Source organism: Salvia splendens, chromosome 5 (assembly GCF_004379255.2).
Source record: "Salvia splendens isolate huo1 chromosome 5, SspV2, whole genome shotgun sequence".
NCBI classification, from domain to species: Eukaryota; Viridiplantae; Streptophyta; class Magnoliopsida; order Lamiales; family Lamiaceae; genus Salvia; species Salvia splendens.
In genome coordinates this window covers 42,598,679-42,615,356 of record NC_056036.1, presented here as the reverse complement: position 1 = coordinate 42,615,356, position 16,678 = coordinate 42,598,679, and the positions used below count along the sequence as shown (strand labels likewise).

Here is a 16,678-nt window from a genome sequence, read left to right as displayed (position 1 = left end):
TTCATTTTAGGGATTGATTATTAATTGATTCAGATGCATTGATAGTGATTTCCCGTTTCAAAAATTTCAGATTCATAAATTTCAGATTCATTATATTTTCAAAAATGAGATTGCCTTAGTATAAAGTTGTTGTAGTATAACATAAATGAAATTCTGTTTATATATTTGTGATAAGTTATCTGAATTTGAAATTGGAATTTGTTAAGGGACGATATATTTGGCCTCTCTATTCATCATGGGGGTCAATTCATTCCTAATGGTAAATTTCAGAAATATATTGGTGGTGGAAGGACAGAGGCAAGTGGTTTAGACCCAGACAGATTTGGGTATTTTGATTTAATCGAGGAATTGAATAAAATAGGGATTGAGACATGGAGTAGACGCACCTTTGTGAATCTTGTGACAGCTACCCACTTGGATATTAAAAGTGATAAGGAGGTGATGGAGATGTTGTCTAATACTCTAAGACCATCCACAATAGCGCCCAGCCGACCGCCCAGCCGAGCGCCGACGCTGGGCGGTCTATTGCAGTCAATAAAATTCTAAGTTATCTCACTTTTCAAAATTTGAATGACAAATCACGATGTTTCAAAAGCCCTCATTGTCCTATTTGATTATATTTGTGCTATTATTTTTGGTTTCTTAAGCTTAAAATTACGTCGTTTGGTTTGGTCGTTAACATCGTTATATTAATATACATTTACGTTACTATTAAACAAAAAATTGACCAAACTTTGTGATTTTATAGACAATTAACTCAATTATTTAACCCCAAAGACATAAACAAGAGAAGAAGACTAAATTATATCATTATTTATTTTACAACTAAAAGTTATGTTTCTGAGAATCCAAACCAACAGGTAGAAATGAGTTGTCACATAACTAGAAGAAAAATAAATAATGCAAGCACCACAATATGTCACATTGAAATTTCAAGCCTATATAACTAAATCAAGAATGCAAGCATACACATGTAGGTGAAAACGTGGGGACAGAAACAGATAAAAAGAGGTGTACCACTTATGTTTATCTCTCTCATTTATTCTTCTTCATGCCAGCTTCAACTAGAAAAGTTATGTAGTCACGAGGCTCTTTCTGCATTCTCACCTGCTTCGATTCATGTTTCACTGATGCCGGCCGTGCTTATTCATCATCGTATGATATGTGAAAACTGGTGTTGCAGCCGGGTGCGGCCGGGTCTTCTGCTCCACAACAATCGTAAAACTTGGCTGCATATGGTGGATCATCGGGTCCCAGTTCGTAGTACCTTGAATACATGACAGAGATATTTGTTAATAACAGAATCTATAGCCCGACCATATCGAGAGAGAGAGAGACATCATTGATGTGGTTATAGAAACAGACAAAATAAACTAGTTTCAGGTATAATAACACAAACATCAACAATGAGAATATTGTGACTTGTAGTACTAGAAAATGTAACATTCAGCTGCCCAGAATCGGGCATGTCCATCAATTCAAATATAGCCCCAAGGTGATAAACTAAATAGATGGGTAATCAAGAAATCAACACTCAGCTGCCAAGAATCTATTCTTTAAGAAATAAGAAAGCATGGATAAGAAAATAAAATACGACGACTGCTTTAATCTAATTTCAGAATCTGTTCCTTTAAGAAATAAGAAAACATGGATAACAAAATATGACGACTGCCTTAATCTGATTTGATACTGGGTAGTGCATTCTCATTAAGGCCAATCCCTCCTAAGACCATATTTCACTGTCGAGAATGTAACGGAGCTTTAAAAAGTCCTCTCATAGTGATAAAAACCAGCTCCATCCACATAACAAGTCAATGAAACAACTGAAAAGAATCTGCAGTAAGGCAATCAAAGCACTAAACACGGTAGCACAACATACTTGATCATGGGAAGACTGTTGATGGAAAAATACTCCATTTGAAGTCTAAAAGGAAATGAGTGTTCAAGTTATGTTTGTCGTGTCATTTCATGCCTCTTAGTGCATGTTTGGAGGGAAGATAAATAAACAAAACATGAAAAGAACACACATTTTAAATCATTTTGATCATATAACACCAACATACATTAGTTATCTACCCTACCAAACTACCCTTTAGAATATGAGGGAACAGCAGATTCCAGAACTCACCAAGCAAAGACAATTGATAGAAATGCGTATCTTCCCTTTTGGGTGTGCAACAGAGAAAGATCCATCAAATCAGTTGATTAAATAATTTATTCATAATTAACTTGATTAGCTTAATTTAGAGACGTTATTATGCAAGGAAACTTGTCCAACGTCGGTTGTAAGCAACGATATGGGGTTTATAGACCAAATAAGCTGTCTCTCCTCATAGCCTAGTTTTTCTGGGGATGAGTTCTCCTGTTATATCTTAACACATAAGGCAGTTCCATTGCATACTCCAACTCTAGTTCAAGGTTCTTCATCCATCTTTTCCCTGTTTTCATCAGAGTGAATTGAAGAGGAAACTAGTGAGTGGTGAATAATTCCTGACTCTACGTTGGCAGGCTGTTTGGTCTAACATGATTATCTAGTATCTGCTGTTTCTCAATTATTTAATTCTAAGCATATTCAACAAAGGCAAGGATTATTGGACAAGCTTGACTGCATTGATGGATTGCTTATAGCCTTTTGTAAGAGAAAACTGATCAAGGATAATGAGCAGACTTGCCACAAAGAAACTCAATAAGACGAAGTCAGTCAAACTATAATCACACGATTCACACCAACTTTGACCAAATCTTGGGCTAGAACATGGAGTTACCAAATTTTAACAATATTGACACTTGGTTGGAATGCCAACACTTGTTTAACATCATCCAGTCCTAAGAATATGAGAGAATCAAAGATTAATTTTATTGTGGTGAACAATGGTCACTAGCTGTGGTCCAACATTCTCCAATCATGAATGTGTCTGATGTAGCCATTAAAACAAAGAAATCACCAAAGCAATTGCTACTAGTGTTGGGGGAATCCCACAGACATGGATGATTCAAAACGGTAGTTTACTTATTACACCATAAGGGAAATGATGTTTTCTAGAAGGAGGTATTGATATTGATAGCAATGACAACATTTTGATGTACCATAGAAGGGAAATCGAATCAAATGATCCGTAAACTGAATAATTAATTCATAGTTATGATTTCTTTTGATCGATTTAGCAAGGATTATGTCGTAGTTAAAGAGTATATCATACAAAGGAGGAGTGATGAAGGAAATTAGTGACCTATTAAGCTTACTTTCCTTACATTAATGCACTACCAACAATGAGATATCAAGGATTTCAGAACTAGGAGAGGAACTCTCACTACATTGAACAGGAATGATCACGATGATAACAACAAATGAAAACTCTATGCAAACATGATACACCTCATTGATCTCACCGAGTTATGGAGTCTCTCTCTCTCTTACAATTTCTCGAAAGTTTCTTCGCGTTCTTAGCGTTTTCAGCTCCTCTTAACAACCTCTAACTACTTTAACCTTCACTCTCCTATCTCCTTCCCTCATTTTCTTCTTCCTTCTATTGGCAGTTAGATCAATTGCTAACAGAATCATGGAAAACGCAGAACCGATATAAATGAGATAATACAGATGGAAATTATAGCTCGTGAATAAATAAAATATCACAATTCACATCGAAAACTGGTAATACGAAATGGCTCTGCACCAGCTACAGTAATCGCAAATATAGCTTCAGTCAACTTCGATCTCCACAGTTAGAATAGTTTTCCTCACAATTGCAGCGAAAATAGAGAATCATCATAGGATAAGATGTAGATATTTATATACCTCTTTTGATCGTCGTGGCGGCGGCAGACGAAGAATGAGGGGTGAAATCGGCAAGAGCTAGGGGAATTGGACACCGCCGTGTACAGCTCTTTGCACCGCCTGCACACCGTCGGATTTTGATTTTCCGCTTCTTTAACGGCTCTACCGTTGCAATTCCGGCGGCCGTCCATTCTTATCTTCGACGGAATCCCCTTTCACCGGTTTATGCGATGTATATTACATAGAATAACTATTAGTAGTACCACAAAGAATAAGTACAGAAGTGATGGAGCTGAGAACAATTATCAAAACAGAATAAACAAAACACAATTGATATGATATAACGATATGTAATGGGCCTGGCCCATTTACTTGTATCACATATTTTCATGGAGCCTATCCATTATGAATACTAGTATAATTTTGAGAAATTTCGGAATATGAGTTTAAATTTGCTAATCTTTCAAGATAAGGAATTCAATTCACTTACCTTTCGAAATATGGGTCCGAGACATGCGAATTTTTCGGAATAAGGGTTTTACACCTTTTTATATTTATTATCTTCATTTTTCTTATTATTTCCCTTCCAATAATTATAGATTTACTAAACTATCCTTTAACACATCTCTCAAAAATTTCATTTTACCTCCCTCCAAACTAGATTGATGTCAGATCATGTTAGTACTCTAAGATCAGGGACTCGTCAGTTATTGAAGGTTCTCAGCATTGCTGAGGATTGTGTCTCTGCGGATAATGTGGAACTAGATCAGGTTTACATCAGCCAGCTATCAAGTACACTCCGCCATTTGAAGAAATTACTCTGTGACGCTGATGAAGAAAACACATCTTATTTATGAATACCAACCTATATCAACTAAATTATTCTATAAGTACAACATAAAACACAACTTAGGTGGTAACAAGGATTATATCTAGTTAAAAAATCGAGAAAAAATCTCAATTATTTCATCCTCTCTCAATCAATAGATAGATCAAGAGTTCAACTTACATAAGGATTCAAGTAACCATAATTTATGAATAAAATAAGGAATTATTATTTATCTTATTTCGAGAAGAGAAAAAAACTCAATTATTTGAGTCTCTTTCAATCATGGTTAAAACAAAAGTTGGCATCGAATCAACGTCTAAGTTAGTGTGTCTCTTGTGTAAAGAAGTACTAGTTGTTTTCGTCTTTACCAAATTGATACAAAAATCATTGAATAAGATCAAATTTTAATATTGTCATAATATAGGATAGGACACTGAGATGGCGACACTTAAATCAAGCAACAATAGTGGAATTTGATGGTAATCGTCTTTATTTCAATCGGATTATAATTAGTTATAAAAGTACATTGATTTGATTGCTTGATTGATCTCCATGTTCGGTTATTTATTCGTACTAAAATGTTTTGTGCTGAAGTTTGGCATATGATCCATCACTTTATGAGGTGCCTTTATGAATAAAAAAATTAAAGAAATTTAAATTTTCATAGATTTAATTTTCAGGATCACTTTAGGTGTCATGTCTTAAAGAGCAGATTAAATGGAATAATATCTAAATATAGTTGTCCGCTAGTAATTGTATAAAAAGATGAAGAAAGGATGGAGGCACAGGCATGAGCATTTTGGCCCTTGAAGAATATAGTGATGAAATAAATGGACATCATTTGATTAGACAAAAAGCAAATTGTAAAAAAAGTATGAAGTTATTAAATTTTTGGGAGTAAGTAACTATTTAGTCTTGCATCTTTCAAAACCAAAAAGATAAACTCTGAATATCTGTTTTCAATTATCTGTAATATAGTAAAATAGTATTGTACTCCTTATTAGATATAGCTGTGGATAGACATCGCTGCTGATTAGTTAAACAATATTATTTATTTATAGAAAACAACAGCACATTTTATTGAAAATATAAACAATATATTTTATATATGTGACGAATATTTTTTTATTATAAAATAATTAAGAATAAATTTAAATTTTATGATTAATTTAATTAATTTTCAGAGTTTGAAAATATGTTTAAGTGATGTTACGATGTTAGTGCCCCATTAACAAAAAAAATACTATAATTTCAATTAAATGGAAACACCACTGATGAATGTTAATGCTTGATTTGGTGGTTGCCCCTTTATTTCTGCCAAAAGTTGCTGATTATTTTCTTGACACGAAACTAAATAAAAATTGGAGGAGCACCCCCAGGAAGAACTTTTCACCCACATAAAAACAAGAAATATTCAACTGAAAATTTCCAAATTATTGACTCCATTCTCCACTACTAGTAATAATCCATTTAGTCAATTAGTATAATACTCTCTCTTTGTAAAATTAAAATCAAGGCTTCACTTTCCAACTCACTAAAATAAATATGAAATCAACTTTTTCCTTGTTTTTCTTTTTATATAGAAACGGTTGCAGCCGAATACAAGACGATCAACGAATTTAAGAAAATATTAATTTATTACTATGAAACATTAAACTATCAAGACCCAACAAAAATTGGATATAATAATTTGTCAGAACCATCATATTACAAGTAAATATTAGTTCATATTTAGTCACATACATATTTCGGTTAAACGTAACTATCCGATCACAAGTTGAGGAATAAGAGTGGTGTTTGGCTTATCCATCTTCTCCCTCATGGAGTCATGGTCTTTATTAGTGCGGGTAAAATGAGAGTCCGTTTTTTTGGAAATATCCATGCCCCTTAGCCCAAGTGGTAGAGGGGCAAGGATACCGCGTCATCCTAGAAGTCACGTGTTCGACCTCTGAGAGCCGCATCTTGGGGATTAATTTCCCCTGGGTGATGAGTTCACTGGCCTGGACCCAGGAGCTAGGGGAGATAGGTTAACTGGTGATGAGTTCACTGGCCTGGACCTAGGAGCTGGGGGAGATAGGTTAACTGGTCTGAACCCGTGCCAGGGGATGTAGGTGGACCTGTTGGTCCCCTCCAAGACAACGAAGCGCAGTTCGGTGGTAAGACGCTTCACCTCCGGGAGATAGGTTAACTGGTCTGGACCCGTGCCAGGGGAGGTAGGTGGACCCGTTGGTCCCCTCCAAGACAACGAAACGCAGTTCGGTGGTAAGACGCTTTACCTCCGACCGTTAGGCCGGGGGTCCGAGTCACTTCGGGGAGGTAGGTGGACCTGTTAGTCCCCTCCAAGACAACGAAGCGCAGTTCGATGGTAAGAAGCTTCACCTCCGGGAGATAGGTTAACTGGTCTGGACCCAGTTTGGTGGTAAGAAGCTTCACCTCCGGGAGATAGGTTAACTGGTCTGGACCCGTGCCAGGGGAGGTTGGTGGACCCGTTGGTCCCCTCCAAGACAACGAAGCGCAGTTCGGTGGTAAGACGCTTCACCTCCGACCGTTAGGCCGGGGGTCTGAGTCACTTCAGGGGTAGATGGGGAACCATCGTTGATCCCCCTTAAAAAAAAACCTGACCTGATATCGAATACCCGCACATGCCGATATCGAATATTTCGATACCCGATACTCTAAAAGGCCCTTTATATTTCGATACCCGATACTCTAAAAGGCCTTTTATTTATTTTCTATTTACTACTCCATACAACTATGTTACAAACAAACTACTATGCTACACTACACAGCATATTTTGCTTACTTTTTTTAATTTTATTTTGAATTCTAATTTATCCTTTTCACTATGTAACAAACGCATAATAAACATAATGCATTATTCAGTTAAAATGGCGCCGGTGGGAGCTCGGCGAGGAACGCCTTTCCGCCGCTATGCCACGGCAGTCTGTGGCGGAGTCGATGGAGTGAAGCTCTGCGCTTTCCTTCCAAAAGCTTGTTTATGAAAGCAGGCAGCGGTCAACGTCTCCGACGACTCGTCGGAGTCGGAGGCCCCGCCGCCATCATCAATCCTCATCTTCTCCTTATCGAAATTCTTCGATGTTCCGACGATCTACAGCAAAAGAGTGGTGAAATTTAGGGGATTTAATTTGGACTTGCATAATCAATCAATCGACCAAATTCGAATCAGCAAAATTCACATTCGAATTCGTAGATTTAGACCTTGCAGCCAATGGAACATAAAGTGAAGGAATCGAGGAGGCTGCGGTAGCAGACGCAACAGGAATTGGCGGCGGCGCCTTTCCCGTGGCGCGGCTGAGGGCGGCGGCGCTGATTCAGAAACACGATTTTCGCGCTGTTGATAATGTAGGTCTGAACACCTCCGATATCCAGAAACTTCTGAATCTCCCCCACTCTAATCACGTCGTGGTACGACGATCTCCGCATCTGCGGATCAAAATCAAACCCTAACTCGTCAAAATCGAACGGCGCGAGGTGAAATTTCAGCGATCGGAGACGAAATCCCGAGAATCTGACCTGAATACGGCGGTGATCCTTGTGAAAGTCGAGGCAGAGTGAGCAGAGCGGCGCGGCGATGCAATCCAAGCAGAACATGTTGCACTCGCTCTTGTGCGCCGTCGCCGCGTGCGCCTTCCATTGGCCGAAGAAGCTGCTCTGCAGCAGCGGCCGCAGCCACGGCGGCCACTTGCTGCTGCCGCGGCCGTCGGCTTCTTCTCCGCCGTAGAAACTGACCTGAAATCGTGATCGGAGAATCAATAATGAATCTATTCACCTCAAAACTGTACTAATCGAAAGAATTGATCGGAAAAACACACACGCACTGACACACACATACTCAATGATCAATGAAATGCATGAATACTGTTGAAATCGTGAAGTGATGGCGCCGATCGACGCGGTATTGCTATTAATTGAAGCAGAGAGTTTGGATTACTCACCATTGATTGCAGGGGCAGAAATAGTGGAGTTTGTGGTGAAATTTGAAGAATGGGAGGAAATGAATGTGGACAATGTTTTTTCAATTGAAATAAAGAGAGGGAAAGGAAATCCTAAGCCCAATACGTTTCTTTTTTTTTCTATAATAATAATAATAATTATTATTATTATTATTATTATTATTATTATTATTATTATTTATAGTGCCATTTTACATCGTGTATTTATAAGGATATTTCATAACTTTTTCAACAATTTTTTTAAATAAATAAATTCAACTAACATAAATTTAACAAAATGTCAATGTAGTTTATTGATATTCATTTAAAACGATGAGAATAACGAGCATAGATGAATGATTTAGTCATATACTAAAGCTTCGGCTTGAAAAGAAATTCTGACTCTCAGACTACACTAATTGAATAATACTAGATTAATATAATTTAAATTATACAGTAATTTGAACACAATATTACTAAATTTTATAATTGTTCTGACAATTTATCTAATTATATAATGATATACTATGTGTGAACTACATATAGTGGAGTATTTATTAAAAATGAGGATAATAAAGAAAAAATATGTGGTCATTGCAGAATGATTTGAGAGTAGCTGCTTCTGGAAGAAGATCAAAAGATTGCAATTATTGCTAAGAGCATCCACAGTGGGGCGGATGATAGGCCGTCCGATGCCTCGAGCGCGCCACAGTGGCGAACGACGGACGATTTGATTTTTTGCACGCATTTTCCTTAAAAATGCATTTGCCAGGAGTCGAACCCGGATCTATTGCTTAAAAGACAATTATCCTAACCATTGGTCTACAAACGCTAGTTGAGATATTTGAAAAACTAATTATTAAAAATGCTTAGTGCCTTACTAATTATTCGTTAGCTTCGTTAAAGTAGGCCCCTAAATAGTTTTAGATTTATACGAATTTATTCACAATAAGGTTATATTTAATTAGTATGATTGGGAAAATGAATAAATAAAATTATGATTAAAAAGTAGAATTCGGTGAAACGAGAATTTACTTCTTCGAGTTATTAAGATGATTAATTTTATAAACGAAAGTAAGGTTTTTCCCAATTTTTTTAGTTATTTAAATATTTAAATAAAAGAAAATGATTATGGCTCCCTTTAGAGCGTGCCTTAGGGCGCCCCACTTCAGGTGGAAAGGTAGGAGGATAAAATGTTGACGTGGCAGTGCATAGGGCGAGCTTAGGATCGTGGATGCTCTAAGTACAAGTGACTAGATTGTTCAAATTTAATAATTAATGTTCATTAAAGCTAAACGACCAAATTTAATGAGTTCTATATAATTTGGAGACACCTATTTTCTTCATTACCTAAATTGCTAATTGTGACATCAACTTTACCAGAAATGATCACATGCCAGAATGGCTTTGATGCTACCATAACAAAAATATATGTATTTAAAATTCACATACTTTTTCATGTAATTAATCTTACTAGTACTAGTTTTAAACACTTTTCTATTCGTCCGTGGTCACATACCCTAACTTTTTTTCAACTCGTATTTACTTCATTTACAACATTTGGAGAATAAAATAGGGAAGGTGGAAAGAAAATAAAGCAGAGAGAAATGAAACATACTTTTCATCTCACTTTATATATAGCACTTCTTGTTACACGTGATTTTAAGCACAGAGAAAATAAAATACTGAAAGAGAGAAAAACAAACAAGAGATTTGATATTTCTATTTTAAAAATACCAATTAAATTAGCTTAATAATTAAAAATAGTCGATGAATTTTGTTCATCTTACCTCTCGTTATCGAACATATTTTTATTCTTTTGTAAGTGAAAGAAAGCAATGATAATGTTGGTCAAGGTGAGTTTTCACAAGGTGCATATGCAAATCGGAATGATGTTTTAAAAGTAGAAAGAAAGTACTCTCTCTATCCCACAATAATTATTTCACCTATTATGAGCACGAGTTTTAAGAAATTTAAATAAAAGTTAATTGGAAAAATTAGTTAAATGTGGAACTTATATTTTTATATTGGTTTTAAAATAAAATGTGAGTAGAATGAGTTAGTGGAGTGTGAGACCTATTTATTATTTATGATAAAAATGAAATGTGATAATTATTATGGAATGACAAAAATGAAAAATAGTGACAATTATCATGGACATAGGAGTAATATTTTTCGTTTTGCTTCTTTAAAGGAATTGATAAGGGCAATGGAGAAAAAGGAAGAGACAAATCAAATAAGCGGGCCCATCCCTTTTTATTTTTTATTGTCATTTTTTAATTCTCAAATAAAAACGGCCAACCAGATACCACGGATACGTACACACAGTAACACACATTATATATATATAGAGCAGCAGCGGAGCAATCATTTCAATGGTAAATTACCGTACGAAAACATCATAATTCTCTCAAATAGAGAGAGAGAGAGAGAAATCTCCACAATTCCCGAAGCAAGCAAAAAGCGAATTCCGCCATGGGAGTGCCGGCCGCGGCGACGCTGATATTCACCTACGGCACTCTGAAGCAAGGCTTCTCCAACCACCACCTCCTCCAGGACCTCATCTCCTCCGGCGACGCCGCCTTCGCCGGCTCCGGCCGAACCGCCCTCCGCCTCCCCCTCGTCTGCGGCCCCTACCGCGTCCCCTTCCTCCTCGACCTTCCCGGCCGCGGCCACCGCGTCTCCGGCGAGCTCTACGCCGTCTCCACCGCCGCGCTCGCCAGGATGGACGACCTCGAGGGGATCTCGCGCGGCCACTACGAGCGCCGCCCGATCCAGATCCAGATCCACACCGATGACGACGCGGAGACGGCGATCGTGGAGGCGGAGGCGTACTACGCGCACCGGAGCTACGCGGAGGCGATGTGGCGGAGGAGCGGCGGCGGAGGAGAGGGGGAGGAGGAGGAGGCGTATAACTGCTACACGGAGAAGGCGGCGAGGGGATACGTGAAGCGTAAGGATCGGCCGCAGCATCTGACATTTCTGGATCAAATTCGCCTCTTTGTTTCGTCCGGTTCGGATCCGGCCCAACCCGAACCCGTCCTTCTCTAGGATCCGGGTCGGATTGGGACTCGGCCTCCTATTTTTATGTTTTTTTTTTGCTTCCACAAATTTCTGTTTCTTTTTATTATTGGATGATTTATTAAGTATGAAAGGAACGGAAAAGACGTAAAGAATTCTGCTTTTGAGGCAAATGTTACGTGTCTCTCTCTTTTATTTCCCCAAATTTAAGGAAAATTTTGGTTTCGTATTCCAAAAAAAATTTTGTATCCAAGTTATATTTGGATAAGTCATATTTGGATTGCAGATTACTACTCAAGTTAAAAGTTTACGGAGTTAGAAATTTACAATTTTAATTCTAAATGTTCGAGTTTTGGACTAGTTCAATAGGCTAACTGACCTAATCACCTAAAATCTAATGATAAAATTTCTGTTTATTAATGATCATATATATAGAATAAGCATAGAATTCACAATCTAAAAATTTTATGAAAAATTAGACTAGAGACTTACCGGGCTAAAATTATTAGCCTTAAACCTCTATATTTAACAGACTATTTAGATCAACCTGTAGGTTTGGGCTGAACGAACATCCCTAGATCGCCATCTGAAAATCCGAAGTGGCCGAAACTCGGGTGGTCATGTGAGCACCAACAATATACGGTACAACAATCTTTATTAGGAAAACAAAATGTCAAATAGTAGAAAATAAGCTCCTCAGATATGCCATGAACAAATAATTTCTAAAGTTGAGGTGTTCTTCCTACTCATAATGAAGTTTGCCAATGGAGATAAACTGTTATGCACTGAAAGCATCCATTCACATGCTCAACAAACCAACTATTAAAACGGGAAAGATCGAACATGCTGCAACCATGGAGATGTAAGAAAACCAGTCCTTACAGTGCAGCTTCCTCAGCATCAGTCTCAAGACTCTCGTCAGGCACCTGGGGCAGATTATTGCCGCCTCTCAAACGGGTGGAGACGTTGTCAATAGCTGAGTTGAGTTGGCCGATTTTCTCATTTAAGGTCTGCCGGGTTTTCTGTAATTTCAGAAAGAGAATGGTCAAGAAATTGGTGGGTGATCAGCGCAAGAAAGTTGCAGATACGACCATTACCTCTAAACCTTCATCATAGTATGCCGGACGCTTGGCCCTTCTGAATCCAGCTTCGTCTTCATTTAGCAGAGATCTTCTTATCTTGAAACAGAAATAAAATCAGAGTGTATACATTGAATCAATGAATTGTATGATAGTGGCATAAGTTTTGACGTGTATCATGTTTGTGTGCCTTCCACAGCAGCATTTTCCTTCTGCCAAAGCAGTATTTTGTGTAAAAGAGCAATTTCTCCCACATAATATGTGAAGCACTAAACTCAATGTGATTAAATAGCTCTCAATCCATGTGGAAACTAATGAACTGTATTGAGTAGAAAGACTTGGTTCAAATATACTATTAGTGGCTCCTAGAGGTTCAAACATAATTGGTGTTCGACCTACTATGCTGAGTTCAAATAGGTTTGACTAAGGTCAACATTCTAAGGCATTTGAAACACATCTTAATGAAGAAGACGGGTCTAATATTCCTGTTGTCATTTACAAAGTTTTAGAAAAATCTATTCAAATTGTATGTCATGTAATTTGCAGAAGATCCAAATGATGGACCTTGCGAAAGGTATGCAAAGTGCCCCATCCAGGCCAAAAATAAAAATATAGATGCTTAAAGCTGCAGTAATGACAGCAGAGTTCCCAAGAGAAAAGAGATGCCATGAGCTAAAGTCCATTCATACTCAAGTTGTCCAAATTGATCAATATGTGTGTGTTTTAGGGAACCTTCCAAAATAAACACCATTCCTAGCACGGAAGGTCTTTCTGAAATATACACTCGCACTATATTTGACACAACTGACTTTCAAGAGTCTCAACAACTTTTTTGACTAGTGATGTCAACAAATCCAAAACTTCCACCTTTTTATCTCACAAATATAATACAGCATGACCAACAGAGCCCCAATGTGCTTTAGATTAAGCTTCTGGGATTTAAAAAAATGTAGCACGCGAGATATAAAAGATATAAACTTACCTGTGGAGCAAAAATATAAGCAAGTGTTCCAAATACTGCACCTCCTATAATGAAGCCAGCTGCAAAATCAGCCCCATTTCCACCATTGCGGTCACTGCAAGTACAAAGAAAGATCTTATAAATCAACAGGTAGTGCCACTTATAGCTGGTAAATGGCACCAATGATTTATGCCTTTAAGAAATCCATATAATCATAACAGTGTAAAATCCAATTTTTATTACTATTAGCACATTGGTTACTCCGATAAACATAAGAGTGTAAAATCCATATATCACAAGACTGAGAGATTATCTTCATAGACTTATGCCATGATCCACGGTTTGTACTTGCATAGTATATAGAATGAAAAGGAAGAGAGCAGAATTTCAAATCCATATGCAGCAGCCAGCCACAGCCAAAAGGCAATGAGTACAAGTATAACAGCAATAGCAGGAGCGATATGGATTTAAGTTGCAAAGAGATGACATCCACACGAATACGACCAATTTTCTATAATAAAATGATAGATAACTCCAGCTAGACATAGAGAAGCCAAAACACAAGCAAGGTGGTTAACTTTGACCAAATATAACAAGAAACTTACTTCCCAGTTCCCACTAAAGCCCTAAACCTGTTGCGACACACTTCACGAAATCCATGACCTATAACACCAAGCATACTTAACTAGCCAACTGTCCCCAAACAATTTACCTCAAAACATCATCCTTCATGCCTGCATCAATTCTCTTTTTATTAAATGTTTGAAATAGTATAGAATAGACACAAATATGATTTCCCAATATACAATGCTTGAAGGATGAAAGGTCCCAAATTTACATCTAGCAAGGGAATGCTAAGAAAGCAGAAGCATGAAAATACCAAGCCAGATTAGAGTAGCATTACATCATTCCTCGTGTCAAGATAGAAGGAGGATGAATGACTAGAAACTTTAGCTAAAACAACCATATGTAACTCATCAAAGCCATGAATTACATGACCACGAAGTCCATGATCCAGACAAGTCAACCAAAAGCATTTTCCTCAATAAAAAAAAGTAAGTGAAGAGTGGATCATGAAAATGATTCAGACAAATAACCTGCAAATATAGCCACTACCACAAAACAACACATATACGAACTCAGTCTTCTACCGAGAACCCCACAGGGGGGTTTTACCTCAAAGCATACATTAAGACTACTATCATCTGATTTTATAAATTAATTCAAGACAAAACTGCATCATTTTAAGCGTGCGTGTTAATTTATATTCCTCCTAATAATTCAAACAAAATTCTAGCTAGGGATTTCATACTTATACTCAGCGCAAACGGACAAATCACGGTTGTTGCGAGTGCGAGCCTTGCTTCGAATTGCTAACAGCTGCGTCTTCGCCAAACCACCGGAGTTCGCCATCGAAATACCGCTGGTCTTTACATGATTTCCCCCTGCGATAGAACCGAGAAAATAGTTTACAATCATCTTAGCCGGCACAAAAAAAACAAACAGAACACGCATTCTAAATCTCGTGGTTAGAGTTGAAATCATTTGGATACAGAAACATAGAATAGAGCACTAATTAAAACTGAAACACAAAGCGAACATGCACAGTATTAATGGGGGGAGTTTCGGGGAAGATCGCAACGAATCCACAAGCAGAAGCGTCTAAATTATTACCGGAGATAGAAAACGGAACCACCGCGGATGCCATCGGAAATGTGATGAGCGGAATTACCACAGTTTCAGACGCAGCTGTGTGTGTGTGAGAGAGAGAGATTTTCAGTAAAATTAGTAGAAAGAGATAAGAATTGGGATTTATTGGAAAAATATCCAATTTATGCAAACATTACCTTAGCGAATCGACGCAAAAAAATCACAATACACTTAAAACTTCAAAGCCGTGTTTTAAAAATCAGACTGGACCGGTTAAAAATCGGACTGGACCGGCCGATTGGACCATGAACCGGTAGGTAGTCCGATCCAGTTTGCTCATATATAAACCGCCACTATTTTGAGCCGCTTTGAACCAGTGCAACTGACCGGTTGGACCGCAAACCGAAAATCGATTTTCACAAAAAATGCTTAAGACTTTGTTGTCAAGAAGGCTTGAAGCTTGAACCCAAGACCTATTGTCAAATTAGTAACATCTTTACCACTCCATTACAATACTTTGAGTGATATAACATGAACATAACTAAATTTATATATTAAACATGATAAATTTATATTTACACTAACTTATAATCTAAATTTAATAAATAATTATTAATTACATTATATATAACTATATTTATCATTCACTAAATTTTATTACTCCATTATTTATATATAATCAATTATACATAAGATTTAATATTTTTGTATATTATTAATTGCATTTTGTTACTATATGTTATATTATTGGTTCAAATAAAACATATTTTGAAAAAAAACAACTTTATTTGTTTTATCATAAAATATCAACAAAATTTTAGTATATTTAAAATATACTTTATTATGAAAAATATTAGTATAAATTTAATATTCATTATATTTTAATATTCTTTGTATAATATATTTATATATATGTATACATAATGTTTAATGTGTTTTAGTGATAAATTATTAATTACATTTATCATTCATTATTTAATATATATTTTATAGGGGAGTGATCAATTGCCAACTAATTAGCAATCACAAATCAAGACCAAATCTTAGCCATTAGATTAGGAGATCTAGCGGTTGAAATAATGCCACGTGGATTATATTTTAAATGAAAAAAAATTATTAAATAAACTTCGTATTTATGTCAATTCACTCTCATCAAAATCATCTTAAAACTTTAAATTTATGTAACTCTCTCGATTTAAATTATTTTTCGCAAAAAATATATCAAATTAAAGATAATTCTATAAGGATTCCAACGAGATCTCAATTGCATATGTTCCGACGATGTTCGGGTGATGAAATTTGATAAATTATATTTCAATTTTCGTAGATGTTGATAATCAGATTTTATCAACAAATGTAAAAAAAATCTCAATATAGTGTATGCAAAATCTCAATATAATGTAGGTAAAA

The 16,678-nt window shown here is 36.6% G+C and overlaps 3 protein-coding genes and 1 long non-coding RNA gene across 5 annotated transcripts; 1 reads left to right on the top strand and 3 right to left on the bottom strand.

Annotated features, from left to right (window-relative positions):
- Window positions 1-780: 780 nt before the first annotated feature.
- Window positions 781-4,083, bottom strand: LOC121803542. Its single transcript, XR_006051060.1, has 2 exons — window positions 3,797-4,083; window positions 781-1,267 (listed from the first exon to the last, which is right to left on the bottom strand). It is a non-coding gene; the product is annotated as an uncharacterized LOC121803542 (long non-coding RNA).
- A 3,226-nt stretch (window positions 4,084-7,309) lies between these two features.
- LOC121802666 (protein RGF1 INDUCIBLE TRANSCRIPTION FACTOR 1-like) lies at window positions 7,310-8,695 on the bottom strand. 2 transcript variants are annotated; one of them, XM_042202340.1, is made up of 4 exons: window positions 8,561-8,695; window positions 8,139-8,354; window positions 7,824-8,048; window positions 7,310-7,713 (listed from the first exon to the last, which is right to left on the bottom strand). In XM_042202340.1, exons 1-4 carry the CDS (start codon window positions 8,561-8,563, stop codon window positions 7,534-7,536), a joined length of 624 nt encoding a protein of 207 aa, XP_042058274.1. In that variant the 5' UTR covers window positions 8,564-8,695; the 3' UTR covers window positions 7,310-7,533. The 2 variants fall into 2 exon arrangements, with proteins under 2 accessions (XP_042058274.1, XP_042058275.1); XM_042202341.1 differs by having other exon boundaries at window positions 8,458-8,595.
- A 2,132-nt stretch (window positions 8,696-10,827) lies between these two features.
- Window positions 10,828-11,756, top strand: LOC121802122 (putative gamma-glutamylcyclotransferase At3g02910). Its single transcript, XM_042201700.1, has one exon. The coding sequence runs from the start codon at window positions 11,033-11,035 to the stop codon at window positions 11,606-11,608; it is 576 nt and encodes a 191-aa protein (XP_042057634.1). The 5' UTR covers window positions 10,828-11,032; the 3' UTR covers window positions 11,609-11,756.
- A 460-nt stretch (window positions 11,757-12,216) lies between these two features.
- LOC121802123 lies at window positions 12,217-15,450 on the bottom strand. Its single transcript, XM_042201701.1, has 5 exons — window positions 15,293-15,450; window positions 14,931-15,063; window positions 13,640-13,733; window positions 12,676-12,756; window positions 12,217-12,600 (listed from the first exon to the last, which is right to left on the bottom strand). The coding sequence occupies exons 1-5, from the start codon at window positions 15,324-15,326 to the stop codon at window positions 12,457-12,459; spliced, it is 486 nt and encodes a 161-aa protein (XP_042057635.1). The 5' UTR covers window positions 15,327-15,450; the 3' UTR covers window positions 12,217-12,456.
- Between the last annotated feature and the right edge of the window lie 1,228 nt (window positions 15,451-16,678).

Bases quoted from the DNA above. Each gene is read 5' to 3' on its own strand.
- LOC121802123 (XM_042201701.1), bottom strand. From the start codon at position 15,326: ATGGCATCCGCGGTGGTTCCGTTTTCTATCTCCG. The intron at 13,734-14,930 runs GTATGAAATCCC...TTGTACTTGCAG, and splicing joins TCCGTTTGCGCTGAGTATAA to TGACCGCAATGGTGGAAATG. The intron at 12,601-12,675 runs GTAATGGTCGTA...CTGAAATTACAG, and splicing joins ACTATGATGAAGGTTTAGAG to AAAACCCGGCAGACCTTAAA.
- LOC121802666 (XM_042202340.1), bottom strand. The intron at 8,049-8,138 runs GTCAGATTCTCG...TTTGATCCGCAG, and splicing joins AGGATCACCGCCGTATTCAG to ATGCGGAGATCGTCGTACCA. The intron at 7,714-7,823 runs GTCTAAATCTAC...CTTTTGCTGTAG, and splicing joins TATGTTCCATTGGCTGCAAG to ATCGTCGGAACATCGAAGAA.
- LOC121802122 (XM_042201700.1), top strand. From the start codon at position 11,033: ATGGGAGTGCCGGCCGCGGCGACGCTGATATTCACCTACGGCACTCTG.